A 15351-nucleotide genomic window follows, 5' to 3' on the forward strand; every position below is an offset into this window, starting at 1 on the left:
TGGGTTTCAGTGTGCATGTTAGATTTGTTAATTACTTACGTTTTTTTTTTCTTCGAAGCTGTAGTTGACTAAGATTGAACTTGAAAACAAAATGAAGTGTTTCGCATAGGCTGCTGAAGTTGTCTGAACTTAAATCTAGTGTTATTCTTTACTATCAGCATCAATGGCTCTTTATCAGCGAATTTGAATTGGTTTTGAATTATCGTACAAGTCTCAACCCAAAACTTGTATCGAAATGAAGCATTCATTTATGTGAGTGATTAGTGTAACTTGATCAATGTTAAGTAGTGCTTACAGAACTGTTTAGTTTTTAATTTAGAAGTGTCACAACTGGGTCACCGTATAATGAAAAATCTTTTGAAAACAAGACAGTGGAGTAGGTCACAATATTAGCACTCAAGTCTTAAGACGGTTGTCTGTGTAAAATAAATGTAATTTTTAAAATATTTTTTTTCTTTCAAAATAAATAAAAAATAATGTAAAAACTCACTTTTATTTATTTATTTTCTTAACTGAGAAAATATTTATGAAATTGTTTATTTGAGTCTGAAAAGGATTTACTATGTTACTGTATATTTTCTTTCACACTGAAAAAAAAAATCAAGATTACTTAATTCTTTAGATAAAAAAATGTTGTGTATTTTATTTTTTAATTTTTAAATTTTAATATTTTTAATGAGATTTTACGTTTTTATAATTCAGATTAATAATGTAATTATACTTGATAGTGTAACTATACATCGATATTTATAATTTAGATTAATAATGTAACTATGCTTGATAGTGTAAACTAGTAGACATATTGTAGACAAATGTGTAGATTATTTAAGAGATAAGTATTTAATTTATCGTAGTTGAAATATATATATATATATATATATATATATATATTCAAAAAAATATTTGATATAAGATAATGTGATTGATTGTACATATGTTCTGAATAATTTATTTTTAATTTTAATAAAATAATTTTTAAATAATAAAATACAAAATATAAAATGAAATGTATGATCATATATATTTAAAATTTATTTAAATATATAAAACTAATATAAAACTAATGAAAAGAAATTATATTTTTTTGTACTAAAGTATAAATATATATATATATATAAATATATATATATATAAGTATAAATATATATTTATATATATATATATTTATATATATATATATTTATACTTTAGTACAAATATATAAATATAAATATATATATTTATATATATATATATATATTTATATATATATATATATATATATATATTTATACTTTAGTACAAAAGTTAAATAAATAAAATTTAAATGTAAGAAATAAATTTATTAGAAAAAATATTAATATATTGTATGCAAACTATTGTATTTAAACTAATAAAGCATAAAATTATAAATATAAGATTATATATATACCCGCACTTAAGCACTAATATTCTTTGGAGAGTCAAAGATCCATTCACTGCAAAATGCCCAAGAAGAAAACCATGGGAAAGCTCACTTATGCTGTTTGGTTTCTTGTGAGAGAATACTTTTTCATAATTATACAGAATCAGAAATTAACAATATCACAAAATCACCACTTTTGTGCCCAAATGCATTTTTGTTGTTGTCATGAACATATTCCACTTTTAGCACAGAGAAATTGCATAACTGCTCAGCAGCAAATAAATTTGGGAGGAAGTAGAAATAAAAGGTGTATGATGCAGTTTAACAAGTGCTGGAAAATGCAAAAATAGTAGACTTCAAACACAACAGAGTTTCCACATGTCCAAATACGAAAATGCGCAAATAACCACAATGCAAACACAATAGACTCTCATACGAAAACACACAACAACCAACGCAATACACACCATAACAGATGCAAAATCTCCCCTTCAACCCTATGAAGGAGCGCAATTGTTATCGCCGGTGGGGTCGCCGGAGGGTGCCGCCGGGAGCACTTCCTTTCTTCTTGTCTTCCGCGAGTGAGAAGTGCGTCTTTTCCCCTCCCTCTCTCGTTTCGGTTCTGAAAATACAAATAAATGATAAAAATATAAATATTTTAAAATTTTATAATAAAAAAGAGAACAATTTAAAGAATTATATTTGTCCTATTTTTTATATATTTACATTTATTTAGTTTTTTTTTAAAAAATTATTATTTTTTAATTTTAGTTTTCAAACTATTTATGCGGATACAATTAGATGTTAACATTGACCATAGATGTCATTGGACAAATAACACTGAGAGGAAGAGAAGTAGTTACAGACAAAGTATTGTTACTTTTATTCGAAACATTATTGATAAGGCATAAGGAACCAAGCTTTCATTAAAAATGATATGATGTGAGATAAAGATTTTTTTCAGATGGTGAAAGACATACATAACCTCTGTGATTGGAACTACAACCTAGAAAATAAACATATAAATAATGAAAATCAAATTTATGTTGATTGTATGGTTTTAATAATGGTTAACAAACACTTTAAGTCTAACTCAATTCTATAAAACTGGCTCATGAAGTTTGCACTCACTTATATACAATGAAATGTCCTAATCTCTAGTCGATGTGGGATCTCCAACAAAAAGTTATTAGAGTCATTAGGAATATGATGCAAAGTGTCGGGATACCAGATAGATCAAAGAGTTGAAGGTGTTCCTAGTAAAGATGGTTGTTCGTATCATTTTCATACTTGTGCCAATTGTTCACAAATATATGTCCATTTTTGCTACATATCTAACACTGAATCTTGAAGGGTGGTGAAGTAAAAGAAAAAAGACGCAACAGTCCAAAAGGTCTGTTATGAAAAGGCCAGCTTTACCCATAACTTGGTTTACATGAATTGGATTGTAGGGAACTATGTCAGCTTCATCCATAACCTGATCAAACTTAACTGCATCAATCCTAGAGACCTGTTTTAGTGCCTGGGAATACACTAGCTATATGATTCAGTTGTGCAGGTTCAGGCAGGTACAAGGTAGATCATGTCCTATCAAAGGTTGAAGAAAAAAGTGGTTAGGGAAGGAGGAGGACTCAATCAAATATGATCAATTGTCTCAAGTAGAAACATCTCACGTTAACTTGCAAAACAATGACACACATGGAACAATATGTATACATGTCCTGCTGGAATAATCAAGTGGAGTAATCAAGACCGGGAATTTGTATACACAGGGCGTGGTGATGATTCTGGTTGCATGTAATGTAATTCCTGTAACTTAGATTAGAGTATCTGTCTAATGCTAGTTCTACAACATAATACTGTTGTTCAGAATTATTATTGACTATTGGGATTACGTTGTAACCTTGTTACATCATCCTTCTCATGCTCTATTTTATTTAATTTATTCTTTGTTGATAAAATAACTATTTTATAAATTAAAAGAATTATTAGTATTTAATCACTTTAGAAATGATCTAATTCTCTTACAAAACAAAAAAACATATATTTAAGAAAATTTCGACTGTCTATCCTGCTACAATTAGTTAAAAATTACTTAAAATTGAAAGACTAACTCCGCCACCTTATCAACAACTATTAATTAAGTACATACATATCAGAGGTTCCATGCACCAATCAGAGAATGAGAAACTCGCTGAAAGTATCTTTGACGAGATACAAGACCAAACATTAACCTATGTCAAAGAGAAGATTTCAAAATAGTCTATTAAGCAAGACATAAGTGGTTGAAACATGGAGATCTTAATACAAAGTTCTTCCACTCATCCGTGAAGTGGAGAAGTGCGAGGAATGAGTTACATGTGATGTTTGTTGACGACCGGTGGTGTGAGGATAGGGAGGTGATTAAGGACAAGGTCAGAGTTTTCTTCGAAGAAAGGTTTGCCAGAAAAGAAGGATGTCAAGTTAGGTTGGACAACGTTAGGTTCAACTCTATTTCGAAAGAAGATAATGAGTTATTGATTGCCGATTTTTCTGAAAAAGAAATTAGGGATGCAGTATGGAATTGTGATAGTTCTAAGAGTCCTGGCCCTGATGGTTTTAATTTTGGGTTCTTAAAGCATTGTTGGGAAATCATTAAGTCGGATGTGGTGTCAGCAATGAAGGATTTCGCATCTAAGAGTCATTGGCCTAGAGGTTCAAATGCATCATTCCTATGTCTTGTTCCAAAAGTAGAAAACCTTCAGCAACTTAGCGAATTTAGACCTATTTCATTGGTCGGGTGCCTATATAAGATTATCTCTAAAGCGTTGTCCCTACGTTTGAAAAAGGTGATTAGTAAAGTCATTGATATTAGACAGTCGACTTTCCTGGAAGGTAGGGGTTTGTTAGACAGTGTGTTAGTGGCGAATAAGGTTTTGGAAGAATATAAAAGGAAAAGGAAGGGTTGTGTTTTCTTTAAAGTTGACTATGAGAAGGCATATGACTCGGTAAGTTGGGATTTTCTCTATTATATGCTAGAGAGGTTGGGTTTTTGCGCTCAATGGATTTGGTGGATTAAGGGGTGTTTAGAATCTGCTTCAGTCTCGGTGCTTGTGAACGGTAGTCCAACTAGGGAATTTACTCCTGGGAAGGGACTTCGTCAAGGTGATCCGTTAGCACCGTTTCTTTTCCTGATAGTTGCGGAAGGGTTGACTGGGTTTCCAGGATGGCAGAAGACAAGAGTTTGTTTGACAGTCTGGAGGTTGGAAGGGATAAAGTGAAGGTAAATATGTTACAATACGCTGACGACACTTTATTCTTTTGTAAAGCTAATACAAAAAGTGTCTTCAATTTGAAGGCGATCTTACTCTGCTTTGAGCTTGCTTCTGGGCTTAAGGTCAATTTTGTGAAGAGTACTATTGATGGGTTGGGGTTGGATCAAAGCTTGCTTCAGTGTTTTGCGGCTATTCTAAATTGTAAAGTGATGGTAACTCCTTTTGTTTATTTAGGGTTGCCGATAGGAGGGTGTCACAAACGGTGCGTTTTGGAGCAGGGTGATTGAGAGAGTTCAGGGTAAATTGTCAAGATGGAGAGACAGGTGTTTGTCGTTGGCTGGGAGGATTTGCTTGTTAAAATCAGTTCTCTCCTCAATCCCGTTATTTTTTATGTCATTGTTTAAGTTACCTTCTGTGGTGGCAAAGAAGTTAGTTCGAATACAAAGGAATTTCCTTTGGGGATGGGGTTCAGATGGTAGGAAGATCGCTTGGGCCTCTTGGAAAAAGGTTTGTGAGCCTCGTAACTATGGGGGTCTAGATATTATTGACCTAAGGTTGTTTAATTTGGCTCTACTAGGTAAGTGGATCTGGAGGTTGGGTACGGATAAGGGTGGTTTGTGGAAAGAGATCCTCGTTTCTAAGTACGGTGGGTGGAGAAGCTTGAGAGAGGAAGGTAAAGTTGGTAGGGGCTCTCTTTGGTGGAAAGATTTGAAGGAGGTGTGGGCTTCAGAGGGTTGGGGAAGAAGTTTTGAAGATGGGTTTGAGTGGGAAGTTGGTGAGGGGAGGGCTATCCTTTTTTGGGAGGACAATTGGTTGAGTTGTGGAGCGTTGAAGAGTGTTTTCCTGAGAATTTTCTCTCTTAGTGTGACAAAAGGTGCAAAAGTGGCTGAACTAGGGAATTGGATTGATGGTGTTTGGGTGTGACACTTTGAATGGCGTAGACCCTTTTTTGAATGGGAGAAACCTCTGGTGGAGCAGTTCTTTCAGTTACTACAAGGGGCGAAGTTGGAATCAGGGAAGGCAGATTGCTGGATTTGGAAGGCAGGAGGGTTTCATACTTTTACGGTTAACTCAGCCTATTTTCAGGTTAGGAAGGATAGAGTTGGGGAGGTTTCTCCAGTTTACAGTAAGTTGTGGAGGTGCAAAGCTTTGCATTCCGCTTTGGTCACTGCTTGAAGGGTGATGGAGAATAAGATTGCTACTAGGGTAAATTTGGAAAAGCGAGGGGTGGTGGTAGAGAATCTGGTGTGTGGTTTGTGTGGGAAGGTGGAAGAGTTGTCCTGTCATCTGTTTTCCGTCTGCGAGTTTACCTGGCGGGTGTGGTGTCTTTGTTTTGAGTGGCTTGGAGTGTCGTTTGTTATTCACAAGGACCCTTTGGTAAACTTCTAACAATTCAGGTTGTGTACGGCTTCTGATGTGGTTAATGACGTTTGGGGGGCGATTTGGGTTGGTGTTGTGAGTGGTATTTGGAGACATAGGAACTCGGTGACCTTCGACAGGGGCGTGGTAGATGCGCTTGAGGTATTTGCACTGGTACAGGTAAATGTTTGGTCTTGGATTTTTGCAAAGTCCTGTTGTAATTCCTTTACGTACCCCAACTGGGTTTTGAACCCAGTGGATTGTATGAGGCTGGTTGTTTAATGCTTTTTTGAGTAGCTCTGGTTGTTCCTTATTTAAGCTAGAAGGTGTTCCTTGGTTGGAGGTTGGTAAGGCGCTAGCTATTTATGTATAAGGGTTAGACCACCTCTGAAGTGGTTCCCATTTATTTATTTTTTATTGCTGATAAAATAAAATAAAATTAATTCCTCCGTTAAATAAACAATTATTCATATATATTTGGTTCTCATAATAACATAATTTGACTTAAACCACCTTATTATATATATATATATATATTTATATTTATATTTGGGTGTTTTAAGTTTGAAATTTATTAATAATTATCATCTTCTCCTTTCATCACATTTAATATTATCTTCCTCAAAGTAATCTTTAACTTGAGCTGGATAGTATCCTAGGAAGAGCTTAACTAGATTTCATTTTTCATCTTATTTAATCTTTTTTGATCGATTGCACAGTTTCAGTGCTCAAATATCCTTTGCGAAATTTCTTCACCAAATATTTGTGAGATTAGAATCCGATGATTGGAAAAGAGCGGAAGGGAATTCAGCATGAAATTTGATGAAAACTGTACCGTTCCGTATCCGGGTGTTGACTAAGTCAAGGTCAAAGTCAACAGCTGAAGAGTCAAAGTCAACGCAAGGCGTCGCCTAGGTGGAGAGACGCCAAGAGGAAGCGTCGCCAAGGCAAGGCGTCGCCTAGGTGAAGACGTCGCCCCACCAGGGCGTCGCCTGATCAAACAGTGCTGAAACAAGGCAATCACGATGTGGTTCTCCGATACCCATGGGTAGGAAAGACCATGGAGGGAGCGACACCGTGGGAAGGCCTCAGGTCCCGATAGCACGGGGCAGTGATAAAGAGAAGGAAAAGGTGACTTCAAGGCCATAGTAATAGTACCAGTGTAGGGCAGCCTGATTCGTGAAGTACTCCTGCCGCCCCAGAGACGCCCGTGGGACAGATACGACTCAAGAGGAAGGTCACGCCCAGGGCAGCCGGGTGCAGGGTACAAGAGGAAGGCAGATACGCCCTCAAAGTAAAGTGACTAGATAATTGGGGGCATGAGTTGGCACCCAAAAAGTCACCCCTAGCGCAGTAGCACTCCCAAGCAGGAGGACTCACATGTAGAAACGTCCCCAGATGGGCAGAAACGCCCCCAGATGGGGTCATGGCGTCGTGAGGCCCTCCACGTGTACGACAGCCATATCAGAATAGAAACACCCTCTAGTCAGGTGCCAGGTAATTAAAGTCATTCAACACAGTTTCTGTTTCGAGCGTTCAGGTACTATGATGGCTCCCAAGCGTTTCAACGTCTTAAATGCGCTACGTTTTCTAATTAAACGCTTTAATGAGTGCGTTACGTTTGTGATTAAAAGCGCTTTAAGGCGCTTTAAATGCTTGGGAGGTTTAAATAGCGCGGGGAATGTTGGAAACGAGGTTGGAACTTTCGGCAAATTTACCAGAGAACTCTCTAGTTGCTTGCTCGTGCTTGAAGGTTACGTACAAGTGACTGGAGAATATTTTTTGCCTGAAGGAGACAACACACACACATATACACAGTTCTTTTTACCACCTTCAGAGTGCCATACGCGGTGCTCAGAGACGTAGGTGGACAGTTTTGGTGTTTCTTGCTGGCTGACTTGAGCGTCGGAGTGCAAACGGCCGCTAGGGCGCCTCTTTGTCCTCTTTTTTGCAGGAATCCACAGATAACCAGTGGGAAGGAGTCTCTAGCTGACGGTCGAGGTCACGCACGAAGACGTCCCGGTCAACCGGACGGAACAAAAACCGGTCGCATGAAGATTTGCTGAGAAAAAGCACCAAACAGAAATCATGATTACTAAAATTAGTAAAATAAAATAAAAAAAGTGTATACTTCAGAAATATTTCTAACTCTTGTACAAAATATCCAGTATTACCTCCTTTCCTCACAAAAATCCCCAAATATCTATTAAACCACATGAAAGAACACAGTTTCCAAGTTACCTAGCAAAACCCATATTCTACAATACCTTCATTCAAGACATTAAAACTAAACAAACAATCATAAAAATATACACACCTCCAAATGTTTACAAGCCTACACTTGCAAAGCAAAGGAGAAGAAATGATGGCTCCCCAAAAAACCTGCATAACTCTACCTACATGCATCATCAATGCGGAAAAAACCATCTCAACCAACACCATCCCTTTGTACCTGGTCCATGGTATTATAAAACAAATTTATCAAAAAAAACCTCTCATATGCTAAGAATTGGGCCAAAATCAAAACAGCCAAAAAAACCACCCTTCCAACCAAGAAAGCAAGATTAGTAATAAGCACACCATACGCTCATCCTATGAGGTGACCCTGCATAATTAGCATAACAGGCATAGAAAAACAACATGCAAAAAGTACGGCTATTACCTAATCTTTTCATCTTAAACCTCAAGCTTCTATTCATGTAGCTATAATTACATCACCTAAACCACCAAACCTACTCTAAACTATGGCAAACCTGAGCCTCTCAAGCTCATTTCCAGACTTGAGATGACAACTTTGGACAGAAAAACCATTCCCTTCAACAAGATATATGTCACAACCTAGTTGTTCGTTCTGACCATCGACACCTTTTCTTTTTTATTGATTTCAAGCACTCTTTGGATCAATACACCTATATGGAGATTTGACATCAATAGCTGCTGAAGAGATAAGCACTTCTGAATCGTATTTGCCTCTTATTTTCTGTGTTTATATCATTGATTTTCTGCTACCCCCTTTTTCGATCGTTAAACCCTATGTTTCTAATTATGGTGGTCTCCGCTTGAGTTGTTTGTCAGGATTAATGCAATTCAACTTGCTGTTTTTGAGGATATATTAAATGATGAAATTATATTTGAACTAACATTTGGTGATATAATTCGAGTTCTATATCTTGATAAGATTTTCATCTATCTTTCTGCAATATTTGTATTTAACTTTCTGTTGGAAATGATTTTCTTCCTTTTTATTTTAATCTGATTGAACCTTCAGGTTTTGTGAGCAACACAACTTTGATTGGTTTCAAGATTTATTTTTCTGTTTGCGAGGAAGGTTACATGCATGTTAAGCCTCAAACACTGGCAAAAGTTAATGTCAAGATAGCAACTGAAAGATACTGCTTTTGTCATATGATTCAAAATAAAAACAAAAGAACAATGTCTTTACATCACTATTCATCAGAGCTTACGATATAATTAGAACTTATTTTTTTTAGATCTCACCAGTTTGACTAAAACTTGCTATTTAAAGTTATAACCAACTTATTAACTAAATTCATATCTTTGTGCAAAATTATAAGTATAATTCAACATATGGTACTGAACTTTTGAACATTTTTTTCAGCAAAAAGAAATTTGTTAAATATGAAAATACAAAATAGTGCTGTTTACATTTCCAAAAAGAAGGGTTGAAAAATGTTGATGAATTTCTGTTTCGCGTGGGATTCTAGCTGGCTATTCTACGAATTAAACAACGAACGGGGATGAATGTACTGACATTGATCCCTTCTTAAAGCATAAATCGAACATTAGAGAAGCTTTCAGCTTGAAATTTTGGTGAAGTAACCATAAGAATTCGTAACTCAGATTCATATATTTCCAATCATGTTAAAGCCTTTTAACAGTATAATTTTCAGAGTTCCTTCATGGAATGGTACCATGGCCACAGCCATTCATTAAATTACATGGAATATTAATATTTTGAAAATGAGCTTCACAACCATTAAATCGGTATATAGTTATTATATTTATATATTGTATTAATCAGTCAGACAAGTCATGTCACTCGATCTTGATTACCAATCGAGTTAGAATATATTTAAAGTAGTTATTATAAATAGTAGTTAAGACAATTACACGGACTCTTTGAGAATAGGGACACCTCCCACCAAATTCGAGCAACACTTCGATTTTTAATATACACTCCTGTATATTGATTACTTACTTCGTCGGAGTACTTTTTCAAATCAACCCGAACTGAATATCTGATATTCAGCAATTAAAGAAAGAGACTTGAAGTAAGAAGTGGAGAAGCGATTGAACGACCGAGATATCAGCAATTGTACAACCAATTCTAATTACTATCCAAATCCATTTTGTCTATGCAAGAACATATGTAATTTAAGGTTAGGATTTTGTGCTGTTGAGGTTCTGCAACTTATATGGACTAGAACCCCCATGATCCTGAAAAAAAGGCACATCTGACGCTGTTTGCCATAATGGTTGATAAGTGTCAGTACCCACTCCCTCAAAAGGAATGCTATAGCGCAAGGTTATGGATCTCGATGCCGCAATTTCGTGGTCGGAGCCCATGGGAACACTGTTCATTTCAAAGTGTTCAATTGTGCAAATCATCCCATCATTCACCGGTTACAAATTTTAATGTTTGCAGTTATTCTATCAAGAAATCAAGCCATATCTTAGTGTTGCAGTACTGGTGGTATGTACACGTAGTCTTAGTGGTGATTTACTGTTTTCAAAGTAAAATGGTCAACTACATCATTGCATTGGTATGGATAGTCCAAAAAGTTTTGCGGTTTCTGAAGCTGCACAATATTAATTCTAAATTGCTCTATAATCTCTTTGGTTTTACGGTTTTTATCCTTTAATATAAAATCTCAAATGTAAAAGGTTAACACCATTGTTCGCTCTGCCTTTCTCAGACGGGAAACATGTTTCTCAGTGAAGTTTATTTAGAGCGAGAGAGAGAGTTCAGTTCAATAAGGTAAAGTAGTTGAAGTGGTCCCAAGCGCTTGTGTGAAAATCTCAGGCCATCGATGAAACCCTAATTCTGACAGAAGTTAAAATTGAGAAGGAATTTGCTGTCAACTTTAATGGGACAATGTCCTAACAGTTAATTTGAAATATAGTAGAATGCAGGCATGCCTGAGATATGATTCGATTTTCACGGTTAATTATGCACATGTAAAGCAACGAGATAGTGGTCCCGGTTCTAGGGTTAGAAAATCAAAACCTAGTACATGTATGTCTTGGATTATTTTATATATAGCCTTTTTACTGTTACTGGCTAAGTTTTACTTGCATTTGGGTTACAAAGTTGTGCTTCTTCTGCAGTTAAATCCTTATTGTGGCAAGACTATAAAGTCTATTTAACAATTGATCATGATATATAATATCAGTTGAGAAGAAGTTGGGGATCAATCACCAAGCATATATCTATTTGAACTGATAAACTTCGTTCATTCGCTTCATATGATAGACGTATAGAAATGAAATGTTGGGATTTTGCTAAGGTTACTCAAAGCCTCAGAACTGAACTACTAAATATGTTCTGCATAAACAATGTTCTAAAGAAATTAACATCAATCACCAGGAAGGTTGTAATTAGTTCTGGAGCAAATGATATGCATTGAAGTATCACGGAGATCAATTAATTCATTAACTAGAAAGGGAAGTTTCAAAGTGCAAAAATGCAAGAAATGATAAAAAAGATGAGAAGAGTTTCATCCATTTCAAAACCTAGCAAATTTTGTAGAATATATGTTAGATGTTAGTTACCATTACCATTACTAGTTTCTATTATTGGTTTGTCAGAAACTCAGCTACTAATAATCCTTTGTGTACATATAAGATCACTTGTAAAACATACATTTTAAAAATGAATGAAAATGCTAACTGGTAATTAACTAATAATAGATAGTAATAATATAAGCTGAATCTAGCTAGAAACTAAATTCATCAACCCTATATTTAACAAAACATTCCCCTTAAGTCTTGAATATGATATTGAATAGAAGGAATCTGGTGTTCACAGTAACCTGATGGCAAATAATAATTAGCCCAAGATTTCATTTGGAAGTAAATACCTTCTGCAAACCGGCCTTGCCCAGTTTTATCTTCAACACACATGCTAAATCAGATCACTTTTATGAATGATTATAGTAGAAAATTTAGCGCTACTATTCTTAATCAATACCCATATAATTAATATACAACATTACAGAAGCTCAACAGTAGTGATACACTATTTAAAGAAGGTAGAAGGGGAAGTCCTCTTATTTGAGCAGATGTGCAGTTGCAAAATTACCTCACAAAATTCAACAAAATTAGAAGGGTTGTTCTTGTGATCCTTGCTCGATCTTCAGAAAAACACAGAAACCATGTATTCATCCAGATTGATCTGTAGTGGGAGGGTTTTGAACTTTGCCAGTAACCCTAGAGAGTGATGGTGGTGGAGGAGGAAGGATAAGTTGAGGTTGGTTGAGAGTTTGTGTTGCTGATCCTTCATATTTTTTGTTGTGATTCATTTTCTCCCTTTCAGCTTGCCTGTATTTATGTAAGTACCTTGCTATGGTCTCAGCATAGTTGTCAAACCCTAAGGAACTTAGAGCCCAACAGATGTCATCCCCATTAACGGTCTTGCGATTCTCCTTGTGACACTTGTCAGATGCCTCACCAGTCACAAAACTTATGAACTCTGTCACACACTCTTGCATTAGTTGTTTCCCTTCCTTGGAGATCTTTGCACTAGGAGGAAGAATTTGCTTCATGATTCTACCCACATTTGCAATGGGCAACGCTTTATCCTGCTCCTCCTGATCCATTTCTAAGATCAGATGGATACTGTGCACACCTTAGATTTTGATCTATGTATGAACAAAACTTTCAATGTTTTAAATAGATTATCTGTTTAAATTTATACATGTTTTTGTGTAACTGAAGCCAATTTGTGAAACACGATACAAATGTCACATGTGAAAATGCTGGTATGTTTATTGTAACGCAACATATTAACGGATTTAATTAGGTCTTTTCATAAAAATATGCCAATGTATCATGTTAGAGAGGAAAAACCACATCTTAATAAATAAGAGATGAATAAATTTTACTCAAGTACTGATTAGTTTTTCGATTTCACAATAAAATTTGTCTTTAGGTTATGTTTAACAAAAAGTTACTAGAAAAGTTGAGCTTAAGAATTACATGAAAAAAATAACTAATAATTTAAAGTTATCTAAAAACTTATTGAATTTTAAGTGATAAATAAAATTATACTAATTAATTAATAAGTATAAAATTACACAAATAAATATGTTTATATTAAATTTTTATATAAATTTAACTTAACTTTATGGAAAAAAGATAATTCAAGTTTTATTTTATTTTAGTTAATTTTACATTTTGTAATTTTTAAATATAAAATATTTTAATTACACTTTTTAATTTTAATTTTGTGCATTAATTATATATTCTTAAGATATTCCAGTCAAATTTAAATAAAATATAATAACTTGTAAAAAGAAATAATAGAATCCTAATTTATGTAAAAAAAAATTATAATAAATTTAATTAATATTTTAAGGATAAAAATATAACTTAAATAGTAAGAAAAGTTAAAATATTACTTAAAACTAAATACTAGTGATATAGTCGAACTACTTTTTAGCTAATAACAAAGAAATTTAAAGCTAGTTGAAATGTTTTTCTTACCTAAATTATTATCATATAATTTTATTTTTTTAAAAATAATGTATTATCTAAAATATAAATTAATAATATAATTATGGCTGAATCATAATATGATAGCAGTTTTTAAATAAACAAGTCTCTAAAATTATTATCCAAGTACACAACATATTCTTCAAATAATTAAATGGAGACATCATCATTTACAACTTGTGTTTTATTAGAATATGTATTAGATTAGGTATACCTCTGTTTATAGTAATCAATATATATCATTAAATTTTTTTTTAATGGTAGATGTAAATGATAAATACACATTTTTAAGTAATAATCTAACAAATAATTAATTTTTAATATCAGTCATTCGTGTATATATATATATATATATATATATATATATATTCAACAATACATATGTATTTAAAATGAAAACTATTAATTCTTGTTATATATATAACATAGGGAAAAAATAGACTTAGAGAATAATAGTATTGAAGTCGATAGAAATGAAAAATGAGCTCAAATTATTTGTTTTAAGAATCTTTTGCAATACAATTTGGCTAAAAGATGGCAGGAGAAGATACGAGAAAAAGATGACAAAATTCCATGACAATTTTTAATGCTAATGCATGAATTAAATGGCATATGTGATTGCAGTTTTCCTGGGGAAATCTGCTTAAAAATATGCAAGTCTGCCATTTACTTTCTATTTTGGGTGGGCATAAAGCTGAGTGGCACACTAAAAATCACATATTCTGCATCCAAAGACAAGTGCTACTGTTCAATTTTTTGTGTTTTTTAGAATCAAAGTTTATGAGTTAAGGTACAATTGGTCCCCCACACACCCATTTTTTATCCATAATTTATTTAGTTATTGGAGAATAATATAATCTTAGTGTTCCTACTACTCACATAAGTGGAGCACATTTCTGCATTTTCATGTTCTGGGACAGATCCGACCTAAACATACCTAAAAAGAAGTTTTTACATACCATAATTTCTTTTATAATAGCCTTTGCTTTATGTTAAATTATGTTTTTGACAATCTTTTGTGGCAATGGCATTTCTTCTTTTATAAATTCGAATTCCTTAAGCTTTATCAAATTCTAGGACTCTCCTCTTGAATATTAACTAAACCAATTGATGCTTAGATTCTCAACATATGAAAAGGTTTACATCTCATCATTTTAATAACTTTGCTTTTGAATGCAGCTACAATAACACTATTTTACATCAATTTTGTTAAAGATTATACTGATCATCAATGTAGAAAGAGCATAGTTGGATGTAATTAAGGTCTTTCAATATCAATTATATGAATACATGAAATATATATTCCACATGAAAAATCACATTTTATATAGATTTTAATAACAGTCAATGTAGAAGGTAAGCCTTTTAATGTGCTGTATGTAAGATAGTAGAATACGCTATTTTTAAAGCTGTCAGGTTTAGTTATGTTCTTACACTTTCTTATATGTGATCAATCTTTTTTTTTTTTTGTTATTATTAACAAAAGTGAACTTTTTCCTAAAAGTTTTAATTTGTTTACAGCAAGCATGTTTCTATACATATGTATAAGGTTGGGCTTCTTCTTTTCAACTTTATGGCATGATTATTGATTGACAATTGTAACTTTGTGTGCAATTATAT

The 15351-nt window shown here is 33.7% G+C and overlaps 1 protein-coding gene across 1 annotated transcript; it reads right to left on the reverse strand.

The window, feature by feature from the left end:
* Nucleotides 1-12168: 12168 nt before the first annotated feature.
* On the reverse strand, nucleotides 12169-12881 carry LOC137830015 (nuclear transcription factor Y subunit B-4). Its single transcript, XM_068637089.2, has one exon. The coding sequence runs from the start codon at nucleotides 12834-12836 to the stop codon at nucleotides 12399-12401; it is 438 nt and encodes a 145-aa protein (XP_068493190.1). The 5' UTR covers nucleotides 12837-12881; the 3' UTR covers nucleotides 12169-12398.
* Nucleotides 12882-15351: the final 2470 nt, after the last annotated feature.

Source organism: Phaseolus vulgaris, chromosome 7, assembly GCF_051622355.1.
Source record: "Phaseolus vulgaris cultivar YP4 chromosome 7, ASM5162235v1, whole genome shotgun sequence".
NCBI classification, from domain to species: Eukaryota; Viridiplantae; Streptophyta; class Magnoliopsida; order Fabales; family Fabaceae; genus Phaseolus; species Phaseolus vulgaris.

What these genes read in the sequence shown, in the direction of transcription:
- LOC137830015 (XM_068637089.2), bottom strand. Translation starts at nt 12,836, where the DNA reads ATGGATCAGGAGGAGCAGGATAAAGCGTTGCCCATTGCAAATGTGGGT.